This window comes from Pantherophis guttatus, chromosome 3, assembly GCF_059756535.1.
Source record: "Pantherophis guttatus breed Tessera chromosome 3, ASM5975653v1, whole genome shotgun sequence".
Classification (NCBI taxonomy): Eukaryota; Metazoa; Chordata; class Lepidosauria; order Squamata; family Colubridae; genus Pantherophis; species Pantherophis guttatus.
In genome coordinates, this window is record NC_142065.1 from 25,981,875 (window position 1) to 26,000,136 (window position 18,262).

The 18,262-nt window shown below is 40.2% G+C and overlaps 1 protein-coding gene across 2 annotated transcripts; it reads left to right on the top strand.

Annotated features, from left to right (window-relative positions):
- Nucleotides 1-5,656: 5,656 nt before the first annotated feature.
- Nucleotides 5,657-18,077, top strand: TTPAL (alpha tocopherol transfer protein like). Of its 2 annotated transcripts, none has more exons than XM_034413870.3 (5): nt 5,657-5,743; nt 7,606-8,059; nt 8,616-8,809; nt 13,590-13,700; nt 15,066-18,077. In XM_034413870.3, exons 2-5 carry the CDS (start codon nt 7,621-7,623, stop codon nt 15,339-15,341), a joined length of 1,020 nt encoding a protein of 339 aa, XP_034269761.2. In that variant the 5' UTR covers nt 5,657-5,743; nt 7,606-7,620; the 3' UTR covers nt 15,342-18,077. The 2 variants fall into 2 exon arrangements, with proteins under 2 accessions (XP_034269761.2, XP_034269762.2); XM_034413871.3 differs by lacking the exon at nt 5,657-5,743 and adding an exon at nt 5,770-5,867 and having other exon boundaries at nt 15,066-15,369.
- Nucleotides 18,078-18,262: the final 185 nt, after the last annotated feature.

Sequence of the window (18,262 nt, forward strand, 5' to 3'; positions counted from 1 at the left end):
TTCTACTTACCTTTACTACCGGTTCGTAGCAGGGCCGCACGCACAGAAGCATTTTGATGATGTTGGGGTCGGTGGGTGGAGCCTCCCGCCGGTTTTACTACCGGTTCTATAGAACTGGTGCGAACCGGGGGCAACCCACCACTGATATATCTATATATATAATATTCAAAAATAAATTTTTCTAAAACACCTTGAAGAAACCTAGCTGCTCTTCCATATGATTACAGTATAGTGGAATCTTATGTACAGGTAGTCTTTGATTTACAGTTAGTTGCTTAGTGACTCTTCGAAGTTACAATGGATCTACTATGGGGCTATATATGACCTGGATTTGATGGTCAGGCCTCCCTCCTGAAGTCACCTGGCTTGGCAACAAGGCCACATTTATAGCCATTTGCAACATCCCAGAGTCCCATGACCCTAATTTACAATGGTTTTGTTGAAAGGCAAAACTGTGCTCAGAATGAACCATTGGTTCACTTTACAATTGTTGTGTTTACTTAACGATTGCTGCAAAAAAGATCATAAAATCAGATTGGTCACAGGCTCCATGGACAGGTTCCATTATGATTGTAAGTTGAGGACTACTCTGTGCCATTATCTAGGGTTATGATAACCTTAGATATGGAACCAGTCAAGATCTTGGAATAGCCTTCCTTTAGCAGAAAATAGGGAACTACAACTCCCAGGATGCCAGCTTTTGGAGAAGAAAACAAATTCTGGGATGACTATTTTCCACTAATCTGGTTCCTATCTATAGCGATTCTAGTTTTGTTTTGCCTTTCTGAAAATTAACAACTGTGTTAGTCTTCTGTATTCGCTGCTAAGTTTGTCAGTTATCTTTATTGCTAGACTATTTGTTCAGCAATGATTAAGTATCTTCTGCAAGCTTTCTCTACTCCCTTAACTCTTTGAAGTAGTACCTCTTGTGCAGCACTGTTCTACAAATCAACCACCTCATCTGGGTTATAAAAGTTTTAGTACTAACAATGTTGGAGATTTTTTTTAAAAAAAAGAAGAAGAAAAAAAGCCACCACAGTTTTGGCAAATGAATTCAGTAGAACCCATTCAATATATCAATATAGTCCTCAACTTACAAACCCAATTGAACCTGGAATTAAGTCATGGTGATTGTTAAGTAGGTCACCATGTGACTATGCCTGATTTTACAACCTTTTTTGCAGCGGTTGTTAAGTGAATGCCACAGTTGTTAAACAAGCCCATTTTTTCACAACCAAAAGTTGTAGTCACAGGACCTTGGGATGCTTCAAAATAGCCATAAACATGAGTTGGTTATCAAGCATCAAAAATGCAAATGTGATTGTGAGTGTGTGTATGTGTGTGTGTGTGTTCCCCTGTTGGAACTCCAAAACCAGGTTGTAAGTAGCTCTGAAGATTTTTATGATAGCTTGAAACAGCTGCTAAGCAATCAGTTATTTAACAACATGTAAACCATCCCCAATTTTCCACAAGTTGGAAGGGGCATTTAGGCCACTGACTCCAAACTCCTGCCCAGTGCAAGTATCTAGATTAAAACTTCCTTAACAGCAAGCCCTCCACTTGGTTGTACTCACACTGCTCTTCCCGTTACAAGGTTTACTCTAACATTCAGTTAGAATACCTTATGCCATCAGACTTGAAATTTTGGGCTTAGAAAACTTAGAACTACGCCGCCTTCCGTCTGACCTAAGCGTAGTACATAAAATTATCTGCTACAATGTCCTACCTGTCAATGATTACTTCAGCTTCAACCACAACAATACACGAGCACACAGTAGATACAAACTTAAGGTAAACCACTCCAAACATGATTGCAGAAAATATGACTTCAGCAAAGAGTGGTCAATGCCTGGAATGCACTACCTGACTCTGTGGTTTCTTCCCTAAACCCAGGGGTGAAATGCTACTGGTTTGGGCGAAACGGTAACGGATTTTAAGGCTGATTAGCTGAACCGGTAGCAATTGCTGGCTGGCCACGCCCCCAAACCAGTCCGTGGCCCGCAGTCCTGTCATGCTTCCCTGCCTTCCACGAGGCCTTCCCGGCATCCCCATGGCCAGCTTGTGAAGGCCGGCAGGTGGAAAGCCACGTGGAAGGCAGGCAAGCATGGCAGGACTGCAGGGAAGGGAGCTAGCAGCCTACTCCCTTCCCCGCAGCACTGCCATGCTTGTCTGCCTTCCATGCTGCCTTCCTGGTGGTCCCCCATGCCTGCTTGTCTTCCAAGGTCGGCGTCCAGCCCAGCCTGGCCAGTGGGTGAGCGGGCGGCCCTTGGAGACAATGACCCTGCGCTGCCCCGGGACATGTGCAGCAGCCCTGGGGCCAGGACTCCGCCTGCCCTCCCAGAGCATCACCGTGGCGACGCCTCCCCTCTCAGCTCTGGAGCAGCGGCTGCATGTCCACCAAGGGCTGCCCGCTGTCAGCCTTACCAACGCGCTGGCTCTGTTAGGCATGCTGAATATACCAGCGGAGGATCTAGAAGATAAAGCCAATGCTAGCGGGGGGGAGGGAGACCCGCTGCGCTCAGCTCCTTAGAGGGACATGGTGAGGCTCGCTCGCCTTTTGGGCCTGGTGCGCTTGGCTTCCACGGGGCCTTTGGCCAACTGCCACCTTCTTGCCTTCTCTGCCTTGGGTCCTGCCTGTCCTCCCGTAGCGCTGTGCTGCCGCCGTTTGCTTTCTTCCTTCTCGGGAGGTTGCTTCGGGAAGGGAGATGTCTGCAGCCAGATGGGGAGGGAGGGTGGTGAGAACAGCGGCAGCAGGCAAGGGAGCACCAAGATGAAGGACTACCTACACTAGCCTGCCCAGGTAAGCGCCACCGCCCAGGCCAAAGGGAAAGCGTGCAGGCTCTGCGGTGGCATGGCCGGACCTGGCCCTCTCCCTGTACAGGGGTCTTCCGCTCCTCTCGCTCTGCTTCTTCGCTGCTGGCAAGCAGTGGCATGGCTGAGCCTCTTTCCCCCAGAACGCTGGACTCCGCAGGCCAAGTTCCTGGAATGGCGCCAGAGGTCAAAGAGAGCAAGCAAGTGGCTGGGTGAGAATCCAGTGGGCTGCTTCGGAGCCCCAAGCCTCACAGAGAGGGTACAGGAGGCAGGCTGGAAGGCGGCCTTTTCTGCAGCATCCCTTTCCCCTCTTTGGATCGCCCTGCAAGTGGGGGGGATCTGCCTTTGCAGAAACGGGGTGGGCGGTTTGCATGGAGGATTGGCGGGGGAATGTGCGGCCCTCTGGGATAGAGAGCGGGGCAAGAGAAGGTTCCGAGATTCACTTGGGCAGTCAAGCTAGATGGCAGAGGAAAACTCAAAGCATTGGGGGCTTCAGAAGGACAGAATGTGCTTCAGAATGTGCAGCTCCTGGCTCTAACAGTGAATGACGTACATGGCATCAAGTTGGCTACGCCCACCCAGTCACATGACCACCAAGCTATGCCCACAGAACCGGTAGCAACAATGTTTAGATTTCACCCCCAAAACTTTAACCTTAGACTGTCTACTGTTGACCTCACCCCCTTCCAAAGAGGTCTGTAAGGGGCATGCATAAGCGCACCAATGTGCCTACTGTCTCTGTCCTAATGTCCCTTTTTATCCGTATCCATTTCATGTATTCATAATCATGTTTATACTTTGGTCTGTTATCTTATATATGCTTGACAAATAAATAAATAAAAATCTACTTTTCTGCACTTACCTTCATTATCCTGTTGCATGCAAGAAAGAAAGAATGAGTTCTATGGGAATTCTTTCTGATATTTAAAGAGTGGTGTCATATTTTTCCTCTGTAAGGGTATCCACATAGGGAATCAAAAAAGTCAAGAGTGTGAGCATGACCATGCAATCAAAGTACTGACACCTGTTAAACACTCCCCTTTGCTCCGGATGCTCCGGTCTGTCATTTTTTATCAAATATAAATATACCAATCTCATTCAATCTCTTTTCATAGCATTCCGTTCCAGTTTTTCTAAATCCTTTTTAAATTGTATTACCTGGAACTGGAGATAATATTTGAGATGGAATCTGAGTAATTTGAATTACCATACAGTCTAGGGAGATTCTCAGTCATCCAGGTCATGGTTGTCCAAAAGATGCTTTTTCAAGAGGCAACTGGACTTTCTGGTTTTTCTTTGAAAACGTTTCACTTCACATCCAAGAGGCTTCTTCAGCTTGAGCATGGTCAACATTTGGATGCTTGGCAACTGACTTATATTTATGGTCTTTGGGGAAGCCAGCTTCACTTAACAACCATGTTACTAATTTAACAACTGCAGTGATTCACTTAACAACTGTGGCAAGAAAGATCATAAAATGCAGCAAAATTTGCTTAATAACTCTCTTGCTTTAGCAACGGAAACTTTGGGTTCAATTGTGGTCATAATTCAAGGACTACATGTTGTAGTAGTAGTAGCATTAAAAATAAGTATTCCTCTTTCATAAGTTTCTGTTTTTGAAAAATGAACTCCGAAATTTCTTTGTGCATACATAGAGAGGTACTCCATGATAATATATAAAATCCTTCAAGCTAAACCATTAAATCCATCAAGACAAACCATTAAAAATGACTTTCTGAGAGTTGTGCAGGTCAGCAAGACCTCAAAGCCAATCTTTCAATGATCTTATATCAGTATTAAAACAATACACTATAACCTGTAATTGCATGTCACGTTTATTCATTGTTAAAGCATCTAACACACACTGAACTATAAAAAAATCAATACCTTAGGAGAAAATGTGATTAATCATTTTGCAAGTCACATTGTGCTGCGTGAATACGGGCAGATTTTGATAAATGCATGAAGGTATAAATGCGTAACCTCGGTCAAGCACCAATTCTTATACGTCTCTTATAATTCGTACTTCGACGAAAGGACTCAATTGGCTTTTCAGTCCAACTCTTTCCTGGGTTTTTTGTTTTGTTTTGTTTTGTTTTGTTTTGCATAAACTTTCGCCACTGCAGCAAGAAGTTTGGTTTCAAGGGGTTTCAATAAAAATGGAGGTTTCTGTCTCTGCTTTATTCTACCTCTCCTAGCCACGGCGCCTAAGCGTTGACATCGGGAACCTGAATTATAGCTTTAAACTTACATCCTGAAGGTGCTTTTTTATTTTTTTCAAGAGGTGCCTGGACTTTCTGGTTTTCTTTGAAGACGTTTCGCTTCTCATCCAAGAAGCTTCTTCAGCTCTGCTTAATTTCTTGGATGAGAAGCGAAATGTCTTCAAAGAAAAAACAGAGGCAGTCCAGCTGTCTCTTACAAAATCACCTTTGGGACAGCCATGATCTGGATGACTGAGAATCTCCACAGGCACTTTAAACTAGGGGTCTCCAACCTTGGCAACTTTAAGACTTGTGGACTTCAACTCCCAGAACTCCTCGTCCACAAGTCCACAAGTCCACGAGTCTTAAAGTTGCCAAGGTTGGAGACCTCTGGTTTAAACCTATAGAGCAGAGGTCTTCAAACTTGTCAGCTTTACGACTTGTGGACTTCAACTCCCAGAATAGCTATGCTGGCTGGAGAATTCTGGGAGTTGAAGTCCACAAGTCTTAAAGCGGCCAAGTTTGAAGACCTCTGCTATAGAGACTACGATCCTTGGGGGCGGTGGGGGGAGGTGCTTCGCCCGGGAAATCCCACGCATGCTCACTCTCCCTCCTCCCCTTTCTCTCCTCGACCGGAAAGAGCCTTGGTGAGGCTGACTTAGCATTTCCGGGTTATGATCCGGTTCTCCTGGAAACAGTCTCTTCCGGTTAGTGGTGGGGTTGGTGTTTTGGTGAGTGTCGTCGGGGTTTGCGCGGCGGTTGTTAGCTTTGTTGTGGATGCGCAAGTGTGGTTGCTTCCTGTTGCGCCTGGGACGGCGGGATGGGGTTCGTCGCCCCCCGTCTGCTTCCTAGGAAGTAGGTGACCGTCGAAGTATGGAATTTATTGCAGCCGCGTCCTGGGGAGGTTTTACTTAGCAGGCATCCTATTGAGTTCAATGGCGCTTATAGTTCTGGATGCCGAAATCAACTGGTCAGAGATCAACTAATTGGAGGGAGGGCTTTTCTCCCCTTTTTTTGACCTGTTTCTGGCAGTGTATGAATGATTTGGGGGGGGGGGTGGCTGTTAGGCGTGGTTGCTTTCTTCTATTATATTAGGACTATGGAAATGCGGGGAGACTCCCCTCGTCCAGTGGCTGGCTAGGAGATTTTATTTTATTCATTTGTATCGTCATTTTTACCAACAACCCAAGGCGGTGAGAACATATCCAACGCACCTTCCTTCTCCTATTTTCCCCACAACAACAACAACAACAACAACAACAACAACAACAACAACAACAACAACAAACCAGTGAGTTGGGTTGGGCTGAGAAAGAGTGACTCAGAGCCCAAAGTCACCCAACTGGCTTCCACAGCTAAGGCAGAGCTTCATCTCTCAATCTTTCTGCTTTCTAGCCTGTGCCTTAACCATTAGACTAAACTGGCTCTTCTAAAATGCCTTTGGAGAGGAGAAACATTACAAACATATTTTCACATCACATGAACTAGCACAGTTTGGATTTGGTCAGCTTTGGAGGTCGTGATAGGCATCTGTCATCAACAATGTATACATTTTTATACACACACACACACACACATTACATACACACACACACACACACACACACACACACACACACATATACATCATACATACATACATACACACATAAAACATCAGGTTTTTTAGCCTCCGCTGACTAAGCAATTTTTGAGAGAGACAGACACATCCATTTTAGAGCAAAGTGTCTACAAGAAAGGCTATGTGCAATTTGCCTTTCTTCAAATCTGCCAGCAGCCTTCAAATATCACCTTAGCAAAGTGTGGATATTCTAAGAAACCCCAGGCTGTTAATGTTAGGGAAGATCGCTGACAGCTGAAATTTCCAAAAGCTGCTGCTGAAATATTTGCCCAGTTCCACCCCCACCCTCCCAATTTCCTATGTGGTCTGCAAATGTGTATAATATAAGTCAAAGTGTTGGAGAAGTGAGAGATTAACTTTTTGATTGTGTAAGATAAGCAGCTGAACTCCAAAGTACAGTTTAGAAATCCCTTTTGAAATTAAGAAGGGCTGGAACAAGAACAAAAAAGTAATAATCTCCAGGTAATCTAACCAACAGAATTAAAAACAGAGTTGCCAAAGTGATGTGCTAACAGCAAGTCTCTCTTATGGATTCTCACTTGAAAATAAACTCATGTACACGGTTGTCAATAGAAATGATGTAGAGTCATAAATTGCAAGAATTCCTTTAATTAGAAATTGTTTAGTGTAAGCCTTACGTTGCTTGGGATGGTAAATTATCAGTTCCCATCTCAAAAAAAAAAAAAAAAAAGATTAAGTACCAATCCAAATATTCTGAACAGTAAAGAATTTAGGAGATAAATTCCCCCATGATTGTGTGATCATGTATATCCCACTCTTTCCTATAAATGTATAGAATTAAATTTACTGTTAAAAAATTATTACTGGCAAATGGGAATTAACTGCTATTTGGCACATTTAAACATATCCACAGCATAATAGTATACTACTGTCCAAAACTCTATTTGTAAAAGTTGGTGATCAGCTTGGTCATTTTTCTTTGTCTGCATTTTGTCATGCTTTTTCCCCCAGATATTTGTCTAACCAATGTCAGGAGATAGTGATGGCACCGTTAGAAGTCCCTCTGAGGGATCTCTGTCAGGAATTGAAATCCTGCCAGTTCAGAAAACATATGTGTGCACCTTGTCTGCTGAGCTTATTGCCAAAGCACGTGAAGAGCTGCAGGAAAAACCTGAGTGGAGGCTTCGAGATGTTCAAGCCCTCAGAGACATGGTGTGCAAAGATTATCCTAATCTGGGGACATGCCTAGACGACGCTTTCTTGCTTAGGTTCCTTAGAGCAAGGAAATTTGATTATGATCGAGCACTTCAGCTTCTCGTGAACTATCATTGCTGTAGAAGAAGTTGGCCTGAGGTTTTTACAAACCTGAAACCATCTGCTGTAAAGGCTGTCTTGGAATCTGGCTTTGTCACTGTGCTTTCTCATTTAGATAATGAAGGACGCCATGTTGTCTGTATCCGCCCAGGTATGATTAACTTTTTAAGATGGATGAATCTTTTGTTTGCTTGCTTATTTATTTGATTTATACCCATCTTTATATTGTTTGTTTGCTTATTTGATATTCTGTCTTTATTTTGTACAGTCAAGGTACTATACGTGCCATTCCCTTCTCCTATTTTCCCCACACCAGTTGAATAAATATATCAGTACATATTACTACCTTCAATTAACATAATTTTGTTTACTAGTGTTTAATTAAGATAATTCTAAAAGCTTATTGTTTTGAAGATTATTTGTATAATCTTTGTATATTTGTATAGGACTGTAAGTCTCAGTATTCATTTTCTTATAGGTATTAATTCGGTTTGATCTTAGGAGTCCAACCATAAAAAGTTTGTCCGATATGAGTGTTTAATTATGTTTCTAAAATAGCTTTTTCTGAAGTAAGAGGTAATGTGAGCTTAGAAAAAGATTTTTATAGGATTATTAATAATTGTTAAGGCAAAGAAAACATTCGGGTTTGTAATTTACTTTGTTTTTCTTTTAACTTTTAACTTCTGTCTCTGTCTTATTAATCATAGACAAATGGACACCAAGTAATTACCCAATTACTGAAAACATTCGTGCCATATACTTGACATTAGAAAAACTCATTCAGTCTGAGGAGACCCAAGTAAATGGAATTGTAATTCTTGCAGACTACAAAGGAATCAGTTTATCTAAGGCATCTCATTTTGGCCCCTTCATAGCGAAAAAAGTGATTGGAATTCTCCAGGTAAGATTTAAATCATTAGAGGAAAAATAAGCAAATAAATTACTGATTTTTCTGATTCTCAGTAGTGCAAATGAAGATATAACTTTTTTGCTTTTCCAAATCAGATCCTTTGGGGGGGGGGATCATGCAAAATATAAATGCTTTGGTCATTTTTTGCAAGGGAAATATTATGAAGTTAATATTTGTGATTCCAATAATATCTTACGGTCGATGTTGGGAAAAAAGCTTTCCGGGCACACTTTTCTTCCATAAATTACTATGTTTTTTTTACAGGGCTTTTAGATAAATAATTTCTGATTATTTATATAATTGCCATTGTTTAAGAAACTATAAAGACATCTCTGTATGGAGCCTTTTAAAGTTTCGTGATTACCTTATTGTGTTGTGTTCCTTGTGCTCTGATAGACTTTTCTTTACTTGCCCTTTTGTGGCTTGCTTTTAGGCTACAGAGAAGAATGGAAAAGGGGAAAAATAAGTCTTTCTTGAGCTTCTTGGAATTTCAGGTCCTTTGGCAAGCTGTTCTCATTGACGCCTGCTCTGTCCTGTCCAAATCCAGAAGTTTTTTCCATGAACCAATTCATTCTGCATATCTCTCGGGGCTTGTTTGCTGTTATCAGGTTCTCCACTGCAGATTTCTCCTCCAACTGTGCCTGGATTCACATAGCACAGGGCTGTGAAACTCACGTCGTCACGGCAGTGTCATGTGACATATCAGGACTTTTTCCCCCCTTTGCTAAACCAGGCATGGGCGTGCCTAGCACATGACGCATCTGGCCCATGGGCCGGGAGTTTGCCAGCCTTGGCATAGTATATCCACTGTACCCAGCAGTCTAAGAACACCATTAACTACCAATATCCTCTGTTGCCTAACATTTCTGTCTGTCTATCAGTAGTAGGTTTCAAATCCTGTCACTACCAGTTCGTTCGTGGGCTCGCGCTCGCAACACTTCTGCGCATGTGCAGAGATATCTGGGTGGGCAGAACCTCCCGCCAGCACCGCTACCAGTTTGTCCAATCCGGGGCGAACCGATAGCAACCAACCACTGCTGTCTATATATTTTCACCCAAAGGTAGATATGACAGCTCTGAGTGTTTTAGGTGGGTAGAAAACTTCTAGTTCTTTGTGTGACTGTTTGCTTGGTGTTGACAAAAAGAAAAAAAAAACAACCTTTAAGCTTGAGGCCAAATCAACTCATCCCATAATGGAAAATATTTTAAATAAACTGCTGATGAACAGTTTTGTTTCTTCCTGGGACCTTTTAATCTAAAGTGTAAGCTATAATTGCACTCCTTCTAAGACTGGTTCCTGTTTTTATAAATCAGTGTGTAGATGTCTAACATTTTAAGTATTGTAAGAAAAACTGACTAGCGTCAAGTATGGTGATATAATAAATAAATTTCAACTAAAGAGTGAAGCATAAGTAATGTATTTTATCTGGGGGTTGTCTATATTTTTGTCTTTTAAAAAACATTTTAAACCCTTAGGAAGTACCTAGGTCCAAATAGTAGATAGGAGGCAATGAGAAAACAGAGTATGGGCAATTTAATATAGATAAGAATGTTGTTAGTATGAAAAAAATATAACTTATTAGTTTTTGGCTTACATAATGTGGCAGGCATAAATCGAAATTAGTATTCTGTTACTGGCTTTGATACAGGGAAGAAAAAGTTTGGTAACACATTGCTTCACTTGTTGCAGCAAGTGCCTATTTGCCTATGAATATGGAGGGTTGTTTTTCTGCATTCTAGCTTCTGCTGACTTTCAAGAGTAAGATTTACATGGTTCCTGGGCAGAGTTGCAGTTAAAAGATTGATGAGTGTATAGTGAATATTATGCCACTCTCCTTTATAAGTTTTTCAAAAGCCAAAATCAAGGTAATTGATTATTAAGAATTAGGTATTAGCAGGCCCTTCCCCACACCTCTGATGATGTGCTTTCCTTACATCCTTGAGACAATTGCTGCTCTCAGGTAGCAACAGCAGCAGTTTCCAGTACAGGTGTCCTCATCGTACGACCACAGTTGAGCCCAAAATTCATGTTGCTAAGTGAGAAATTTGTTAAGTGAGTTTTGCCCCATTTTACAACTTTTCTCACCACAGTTGCTAAGTGAATCACTGCAGTTCTAAAATTAGTATCACGAATGTTAAGTGAATCTGATTTCCCCATTGACTTGGCTTGTCAGAAGGGTTGCAAAAGAGGATTGCCTGACTCGGAGACCACTGCAACTGTCATAAATGTGAGTCAGTTGTCAAGCATCCGAATGTAAATCACCTGACCGTGGGGATGCTGCAGCGGTCATAAGTGTGAAAGATGGTCAGAAGTCACTTTTTTCAATGCCGTTGTAACTTCAAACTGTCACTAAATGAACCGCTGTAAGTCGAGAACTACCCGTATAAAGGAAAAGATGCATTTGCTTAACAATTTGATGCAATGAATGCTCGGCTACTGTTCTTGTGGTTGTGGGTGCATGCCTGCACAGATCTTTGTGTGCTGGTCGGCTTTATTTCATTGCTGTGGTTTCTGTTTTTTAGGATAGAGCAGAGGTCTTCAAACTTGGCAGCTCTAAGACTTGTGGACTTCAACTCCCAGAAAGCTGGCTGGAGAGTTGAAGTCCACAAGTCTTAAAGCTGCCAAGTTTGAAGACTTCTGGGATACAGCAAGATTCAGACTAACTGTGCCAGATGCAAACTCAGTTCTTTCCCACTCCATTTTCTGTCACCTTTGGAGATATAAGGGTTGTTTATTAAGGAAATGGCTGAGCAAACCGGAAGTGCTGAACCCAGGACACTTCCGTCCTTATGCATTCACCTGCCAAGCCCTTTTCTCATAAGAATAGATGAAAAGCTCACCCCCTCAATTGTAGGTAGAAGGTGGGAGCAGGACCTCAGGAAAAGCCAAGGATTTTCCCAGTGAGAAGTACTTCAGGGGAGAGCAAGAAGCGAAGTGTTGCGCAGGACACAAACCAGTCTTTTACCTTTCTGTCCCCACCTTTCCTTTGGCAGTAGCTTCCCAATCCCCATGCCCTCTTCAATTCTATGCCTGATATTGCCTGCTGCAGCAATCATGCCCTGGCTTGCAGTTGGCTTTAGGATCAAAACCAGATTAGCATACTTTTCACACATCTGCTATTGCTATTCCTAATCCCCCTCCCCCCTCCCTGACCCAAGTGAGAGCAGGCAAACAAGAAATGGCTTTGGAGGCACAGAGCCCATGGCCGGATGGGAGAGAGTTGTTCTGCAGCAGTTGAAGCTTTTCCAATCCCTAACTTCCCTCTGAAGTTGGCTTCAAGGCTGGATGTTGTGTTTGTGAGAAAAAGTCCTCCACAAAATGGAAAGCAACCCATCTTGGAGCCAGTTAGAGAGAGCATGGATGGCCCTAGTGTGGTGTTAATATCCTTGCAGTTATGAGTGTAGATTGAATATAGAACAGTGTCTGGGAAAAGTTCATACCCAGAACTGTTTTTTTCCTATTGGTTCCACTCAAAACAATATCCTCAGTCAAGTCTTAGGCACATGAAGCTCCCAATTTACCAATAAATAGTGCAGATACAATTCATTTTTATTGTAAGAGACAATCTCTGCTTCTAGTTCAAAACTTAAATTGCGGTTGCTAAACTAGAGGCAATCCTCACTTAGCAACCATAATTGAGACCGGCAATTCTATTGCTAAGCAATGTGGTTATTAAGTGGAAAATGATCACTGCGACAGACTCACCTCCCGTTTGGCTGTTAAGTAAATCACTGTGGTCATTAAGCGAGACATCACGTTGACAGCAATTTGCAATCTTACTTCCACATTCTCCCATAACTCTGTTAGAAGCCAATTGTGAAGCACACAAATGGTGATTACGTGACTGTGGGATATTGCCATTGTCATAAATGCAGGAATTGGTCACAGAGCAATGTGTTTAAACATTAAATGTTTTTTTAATAGTGTCTTAACTTTGGTCATTAAGTGATGTAGTTAGTAAGCAAGGGCTTACCTATATAGCAGAGGTCTTCAAACTTGGCAGGTTTAAGACTTGTGGACTTCAACTCCCAGAATTCTCCAGCCAGCATAGGATAGCTAGCTGGAGAATTCTGGGAGTTGAAGTCCACAAGTCTTAAACCTGCCAAGTATGAAGACCTCTGCTATATATGCTTTTCATATATGCACTCTACATGAAAATAATTGGAATGCAAAATTATGTCTTTTATGCATGCATGCTGTTGGGCATTTTCTTTAGTGATACATTGTATTCTTTACAAGTTTTGTGATGTGTTAATTGGTGCTCATTAATGTAGTCAGCTACTGAATAGTATTTTAACATATTAATCCTAAAAGCCTTGTCCTTGAACAGCAGTTTATAGAATCAGACAGATGCTTTCAAATAAAGTTTGTGTTCCACTTCTGCCAACCTAGGGTAATATTTCATGTTTTAGATGAACTATGATCCATAAAATGTTACGGCATCATAAATTTGGAACTATTTATGTTGACATAAGAAATGCCCCTCCTGTGTTGACTTCACTAAGAAAGGAGGAATACCTTATTTGTACAGGAAAGCTTTGTGCTAAAATCTTTTGTTATTCTTAAGAAACACACATTCTGCCAAGAATTTCTCTTTGAAACAAACAGTTTCTATCCCACTCAGAATTTATAGTGGAAATGTGTACGGAGCATAGTGGTTAAAATATTTTTACATAAACAAATTAAGACTGAATGAGTTTGTTTTGAAAACCAATATAGTTATTTCTAAACACTAATCTTTATACATGTTATTGCATTTCTTTCTTTTAGGATGGCTTTCCAATTAGAATAAAAGCTGTCAATATCATAAACGAACCTCGCATATTCAAAGGCATTTTTGCTATTCTCAAACCATTTCTAAAGGAAAAAATAGCAAATCGGGTAAGTACTCAGTAAAGCTGTATGAAATATATAGTGTCTATAGGGATATTAGGGAGGGCTAGTCTAGGATATATGCATGGCTTATGGGCTTTCCACATCTGTAGGGAAGAGAAAATTGGACTTAAACAGGTGAGTCTGACCCAGCAAGGTAGTTGCTTTTGGAAAGCTGCTGTCTGTGTGCAAAGTGAATTTAATAAAAATTCAAAATGTTTATTTTGAATTAGTGAAACACATATTTAAACATCATCTGGAAAAAAAAGTCTCATTTGTTCTATTCAGGTCTTAACTTTAACCTTAACTGCAGCTAATCAAATTAAATCCATCTACAGCTAAATTTGGCTATTCCTTTACTTGGAGTTTGTAAATAAACCCAATATAATTCTCTACGGCAAAGTCAGAAAAGATCTATTATTTCTTTCCTTTTAATACATTTCTGTAAATATCCTTTATAGTGTATAGCGAAGTGGAACCTAATAACTGTTCCTGTGAAAGCAATTAGGCACCAAAAGCAGTATATTCCTATTAGAAACTGAGTTAAGTTTATTTATTACTGCTATTTGTATTAGACAACAACTTATGTAAGTTGAAGCTTATGTAATAATTGATGAAACAGAAGTCTCATTTCTTTTTCTATATATAACTGCTGTGTAGTCATATATTTATTACACGTTTGTGCACCATACCTTTCTAAAGGCCTCAAGGCAGTTTACAAAAAACAAAGGCAAAGATTAAAAATACTCCATTAGATAATCCACACACCATTGTATATTAAGCAAGAATTCAGGAGGTATAGACATTCTAAAAGAGAGATAATACATGTGAATATTAAGCTGCATCAATTTTTGGAAATGGTCTTCTATAGAGCTTGCTTTCTTTAGAGCAGAGGTCTTCAAACTTGGCAGCTTTAAGACTTGTGGACTTCAACTCCCAGAATTCTCCAGCCAGCAGCTGGCTGGAGAACTCTGGGAGTTGAAGTCCACAAGTCTTAAAACTGCCAAGTTTGACAACCTCTGCTCTAGAGAGTAGTACAAATACGAACTGATTTCCTTTTCATCCAAACAGTAGTCATCTTGGTTTATTCATGGAGTTCAATGGTTTGTCCAAATGAACCTTATCCAACAGCTTAAAACAGTTTAAAGAAAAATTATCTTTAAAAGTTAATAAAGATTGTGAGACTTTCAGTTTTACCCTGTGATTCTCAAGAATTATCAGTCCAATCTTAAATGCTGCTGTCAATCAGACTTATATTAGAAATACTGTGAACCGTTGTCTAAGCTTAAAGGGGAAATTGTATCCTTTTTTTCCTAAAATACTATATGTTTAATTTGAATTGTAAAGGTGTTGAAATGGTTCTTCTCTTCTCAGTTTTTTCTTCATGGGTCAGACTTGCGGTCTCTTCATCACAACCTTCCACCGCGAATTCTCCCTGAAGAATACGGTGGCACAGCAGGAAAGCTTGATATCTCTACCTGGAACGAGCTCCTGCTGGCGTCAGAGGATGACTTCAAGTATGATGTCTCCCATCTGCCCTTCTCCAGTGACTGTTCACCACATGATCCCTTAATGAGTGAAGAGATCGATGAGAAGCAGCGTGATGACTCTTTGCGAAGCTTCAAAACACAGCTCTATTCCTGCTATTAGGATAGCAGATAAAGCTTCCAAAATGTCACCTTGCTGTTTACAAAGGGAATATTAATTCTCTCATGCTTCTACAACATATGGTTGTGGATGGATGTTACTTTATTTTGGAACCAAAGCAAATCTTAAGTAGAAGAGAGTTATAAGAAAGTGAGATTCTGTGGCACGCTGGCAAAAATGGAAATATTTTGAGCAAACAGGATGTTTGTTCTTGTGGTAACTGACCCAAAGCAACTCAGATGCCACAAATGAACACAGCTAAAGAAAAGCTACTTGATAACAAGGTCCTAAGCACAATTACTTGGAAGGAAGTTGCGATAAAATTTGTGGGACTTGCTTCCAAATAAGCAGGTTTAGGTGCAAAGCACTAGATTCTTTCTCAGGCTGAAGGGGGCAAAAATGATGTACAAATTAAGAAGGGCAGTAATATAATGCTAACTCTGCAGAGGAAGGAAGAAATGTGATCTATATGATACAAGGATAGTTGACTAGAAGTTTTATCTGCCATAAACTAATCTAAGAGATAGCCAGTTCTTAATTTGTTGCCATCTATAAAGTTCAGCATTATTTACAAAAATGCAGCTTTGTATACTACAGGGAGTGTTACACTTTGAAATTGATTCTTGCAGAAACAATTAGCTATTGATGTTCTGTTGAAAGCACATGCTCATTTTTTTTTTCTTTTATAAAGAAAGCATCAAATAATCCATGAGCCAATTTTTTCCCCATACTTGAATTTGCATACGACGGGACCAACTGAGAAGGCACATAATTTTGCATACGACTAATAGCACTGTTGGTTGGTACCTGCCTCATGAAAAGAGGTTGGGGTAAAAACACAGACATGATAGCTGTAAAGGTTTACCCGATAAGAAAAGAGGTAACTTGTTTAGGTATCTTTATTTTTGGAACAGAGAAGTTTTGAAATGTTCTCTGCAAACCAAACATAGGACATTTTACAAGCACAATATTGCATTTGTAAATGGTAGTTTCTCCTCATTCACTGTGTTATTTTGTCAGTGGGACCTCAGTGCTGTTTTGATCTTGGCTTCATTTCCTAAGGCCAGCAGTCTCACCTCTAGGATAAAATATACTGTATAGGAAAGGATGTAACTTTAGATCCTCTCTACCAGCGGGTTATCTTTCAGAACATAGGTTTTGTCTCTGAATTACACACTTAACTAAAGTTGCAGATCCTTTGGGCCCATTCTTCGCATGCAAGGCTGGAATTATAACAGGCTGGAACTTTGTACTCACTGCTGCTCATAAGGTTGCAGCTCATAGCACTTTTTAAATTGTTGGAACTAAAATGGAGGCTCTTGCCTAGTGCCAAGACCAGAGAGTTGGTGCTTACTGTAAATATTATGTTCTCTGTAGATTGATCATGTTATTGCCAGTGCCAAAATGTATTTTAGTTTTTCTAAATTAGTGACTTGCTTCTCTTATTGCCAAAAAGTGAAGCAGTTTAGTCATGTGACTGTGCTTCAATTAAGAGTTCTAAATATACAAACTCAGTATGGTATTATAGCTATCTAAACAGACATGAAACTGGTTTCTACGCTGCTCTTGACCAGCTAGATTTATTTACACATTGGTGGGGGTTTTTTCTACAGACACATAGGGAAAAAAGTTTAAAGATATGAAGAAGGCACAAGATACACTTTTCTGCTTATGTGTTCTTGTAGGAAAGTGCTGGTCAAATTTAGATATGAGAAGTATATATTAAAATGGATGTTCTTTTCCTTATTGGAAGTAATCCTTATGCAGAAAAATCAAAACTGCCAGGCTTTGGCAGCTGAAATTGAAACATATTTGTAAAGGAACTAGTCTGAATCACAAAACGTTTTATAAATCAATGTAACATGTCAGGAAAAAGTTTTTTCTTTAGCAAAGCGTGGAAGCTTATAATTTCTAGAACACTGTTCTAAAGTATACTTTACCCAGTCTATTTTTTCTCCCTTAAATAAGAAGCCAGTTTCAAATGACAATGATGTTGATGATGATATAAAAAGTTAAAATGCCATGGTTCTTGTTTTCCTAGTGTTTAATTTTTTTTGTAACAAATCTTAAAAGAGCTCTTATTTAAATAATAACGTGAGTAACCAATTCAATGTTTGCCTCCCTGTACTAAACGTTTTATTGGTATACATCTCTTTGCCCAGATACATTGGAATAGTAGATTCTGTAAAATTTGTGGCTATTATTTACCTCTAAGATGCATAGTCTAAATTGCCCTCCATGCTTTTATCCTGTTTATCTGTAGAATTGGTTTTAGAAGCAGTGCTGACAGAACTAAGACATTGATGTTGTGCCTATAGTTAAGCATATATGGTTTAAAAGTAAAGAAATTAGTTAATATGCATATTGTCTGGCATCTTGGTCATAGGGATCTTTTTGTTAATGTTAGTTCTTCTATAAACAATATCCAAGCAGATGTGGTAAAAGAATACTAAGCCTTAAGTAAAAGACATTGGCAATTCGTTACAAATGTCAAGTTGCCTTTGTTAATCTGTATCCGAAGTAGAAAAATGGTAATACTTTTTCCAGAGGGTAATTGAGGTGCTTTGTTTTCTATGGCTAAGTTTTGCAGTTTTGTTCATGGGTCTGTTTTATTCTCTCTCTGTACAGAATTAGAGTATATACCTTGAGAATTTATTTTTATACTGCACTTTATAAAATGAACAGTCTGTGCATGAGTGGATATTAAATCTTATTAATATTAAAATATTAATATATAAACATGCTGTTTCAATGAATGTTTGATGTACTTCTAGTGCTTGTGCCAAGTAAACTTTTACACTAGAATATGAACATACGAATCAAGAGCCCCACATGGAGATTCTTTGCCTAACACCACAAATTAGTTGTATGATGACTTGCTTTTAGACATAGACCAACTTCACTGCTTGGGCTAGAATGATAAA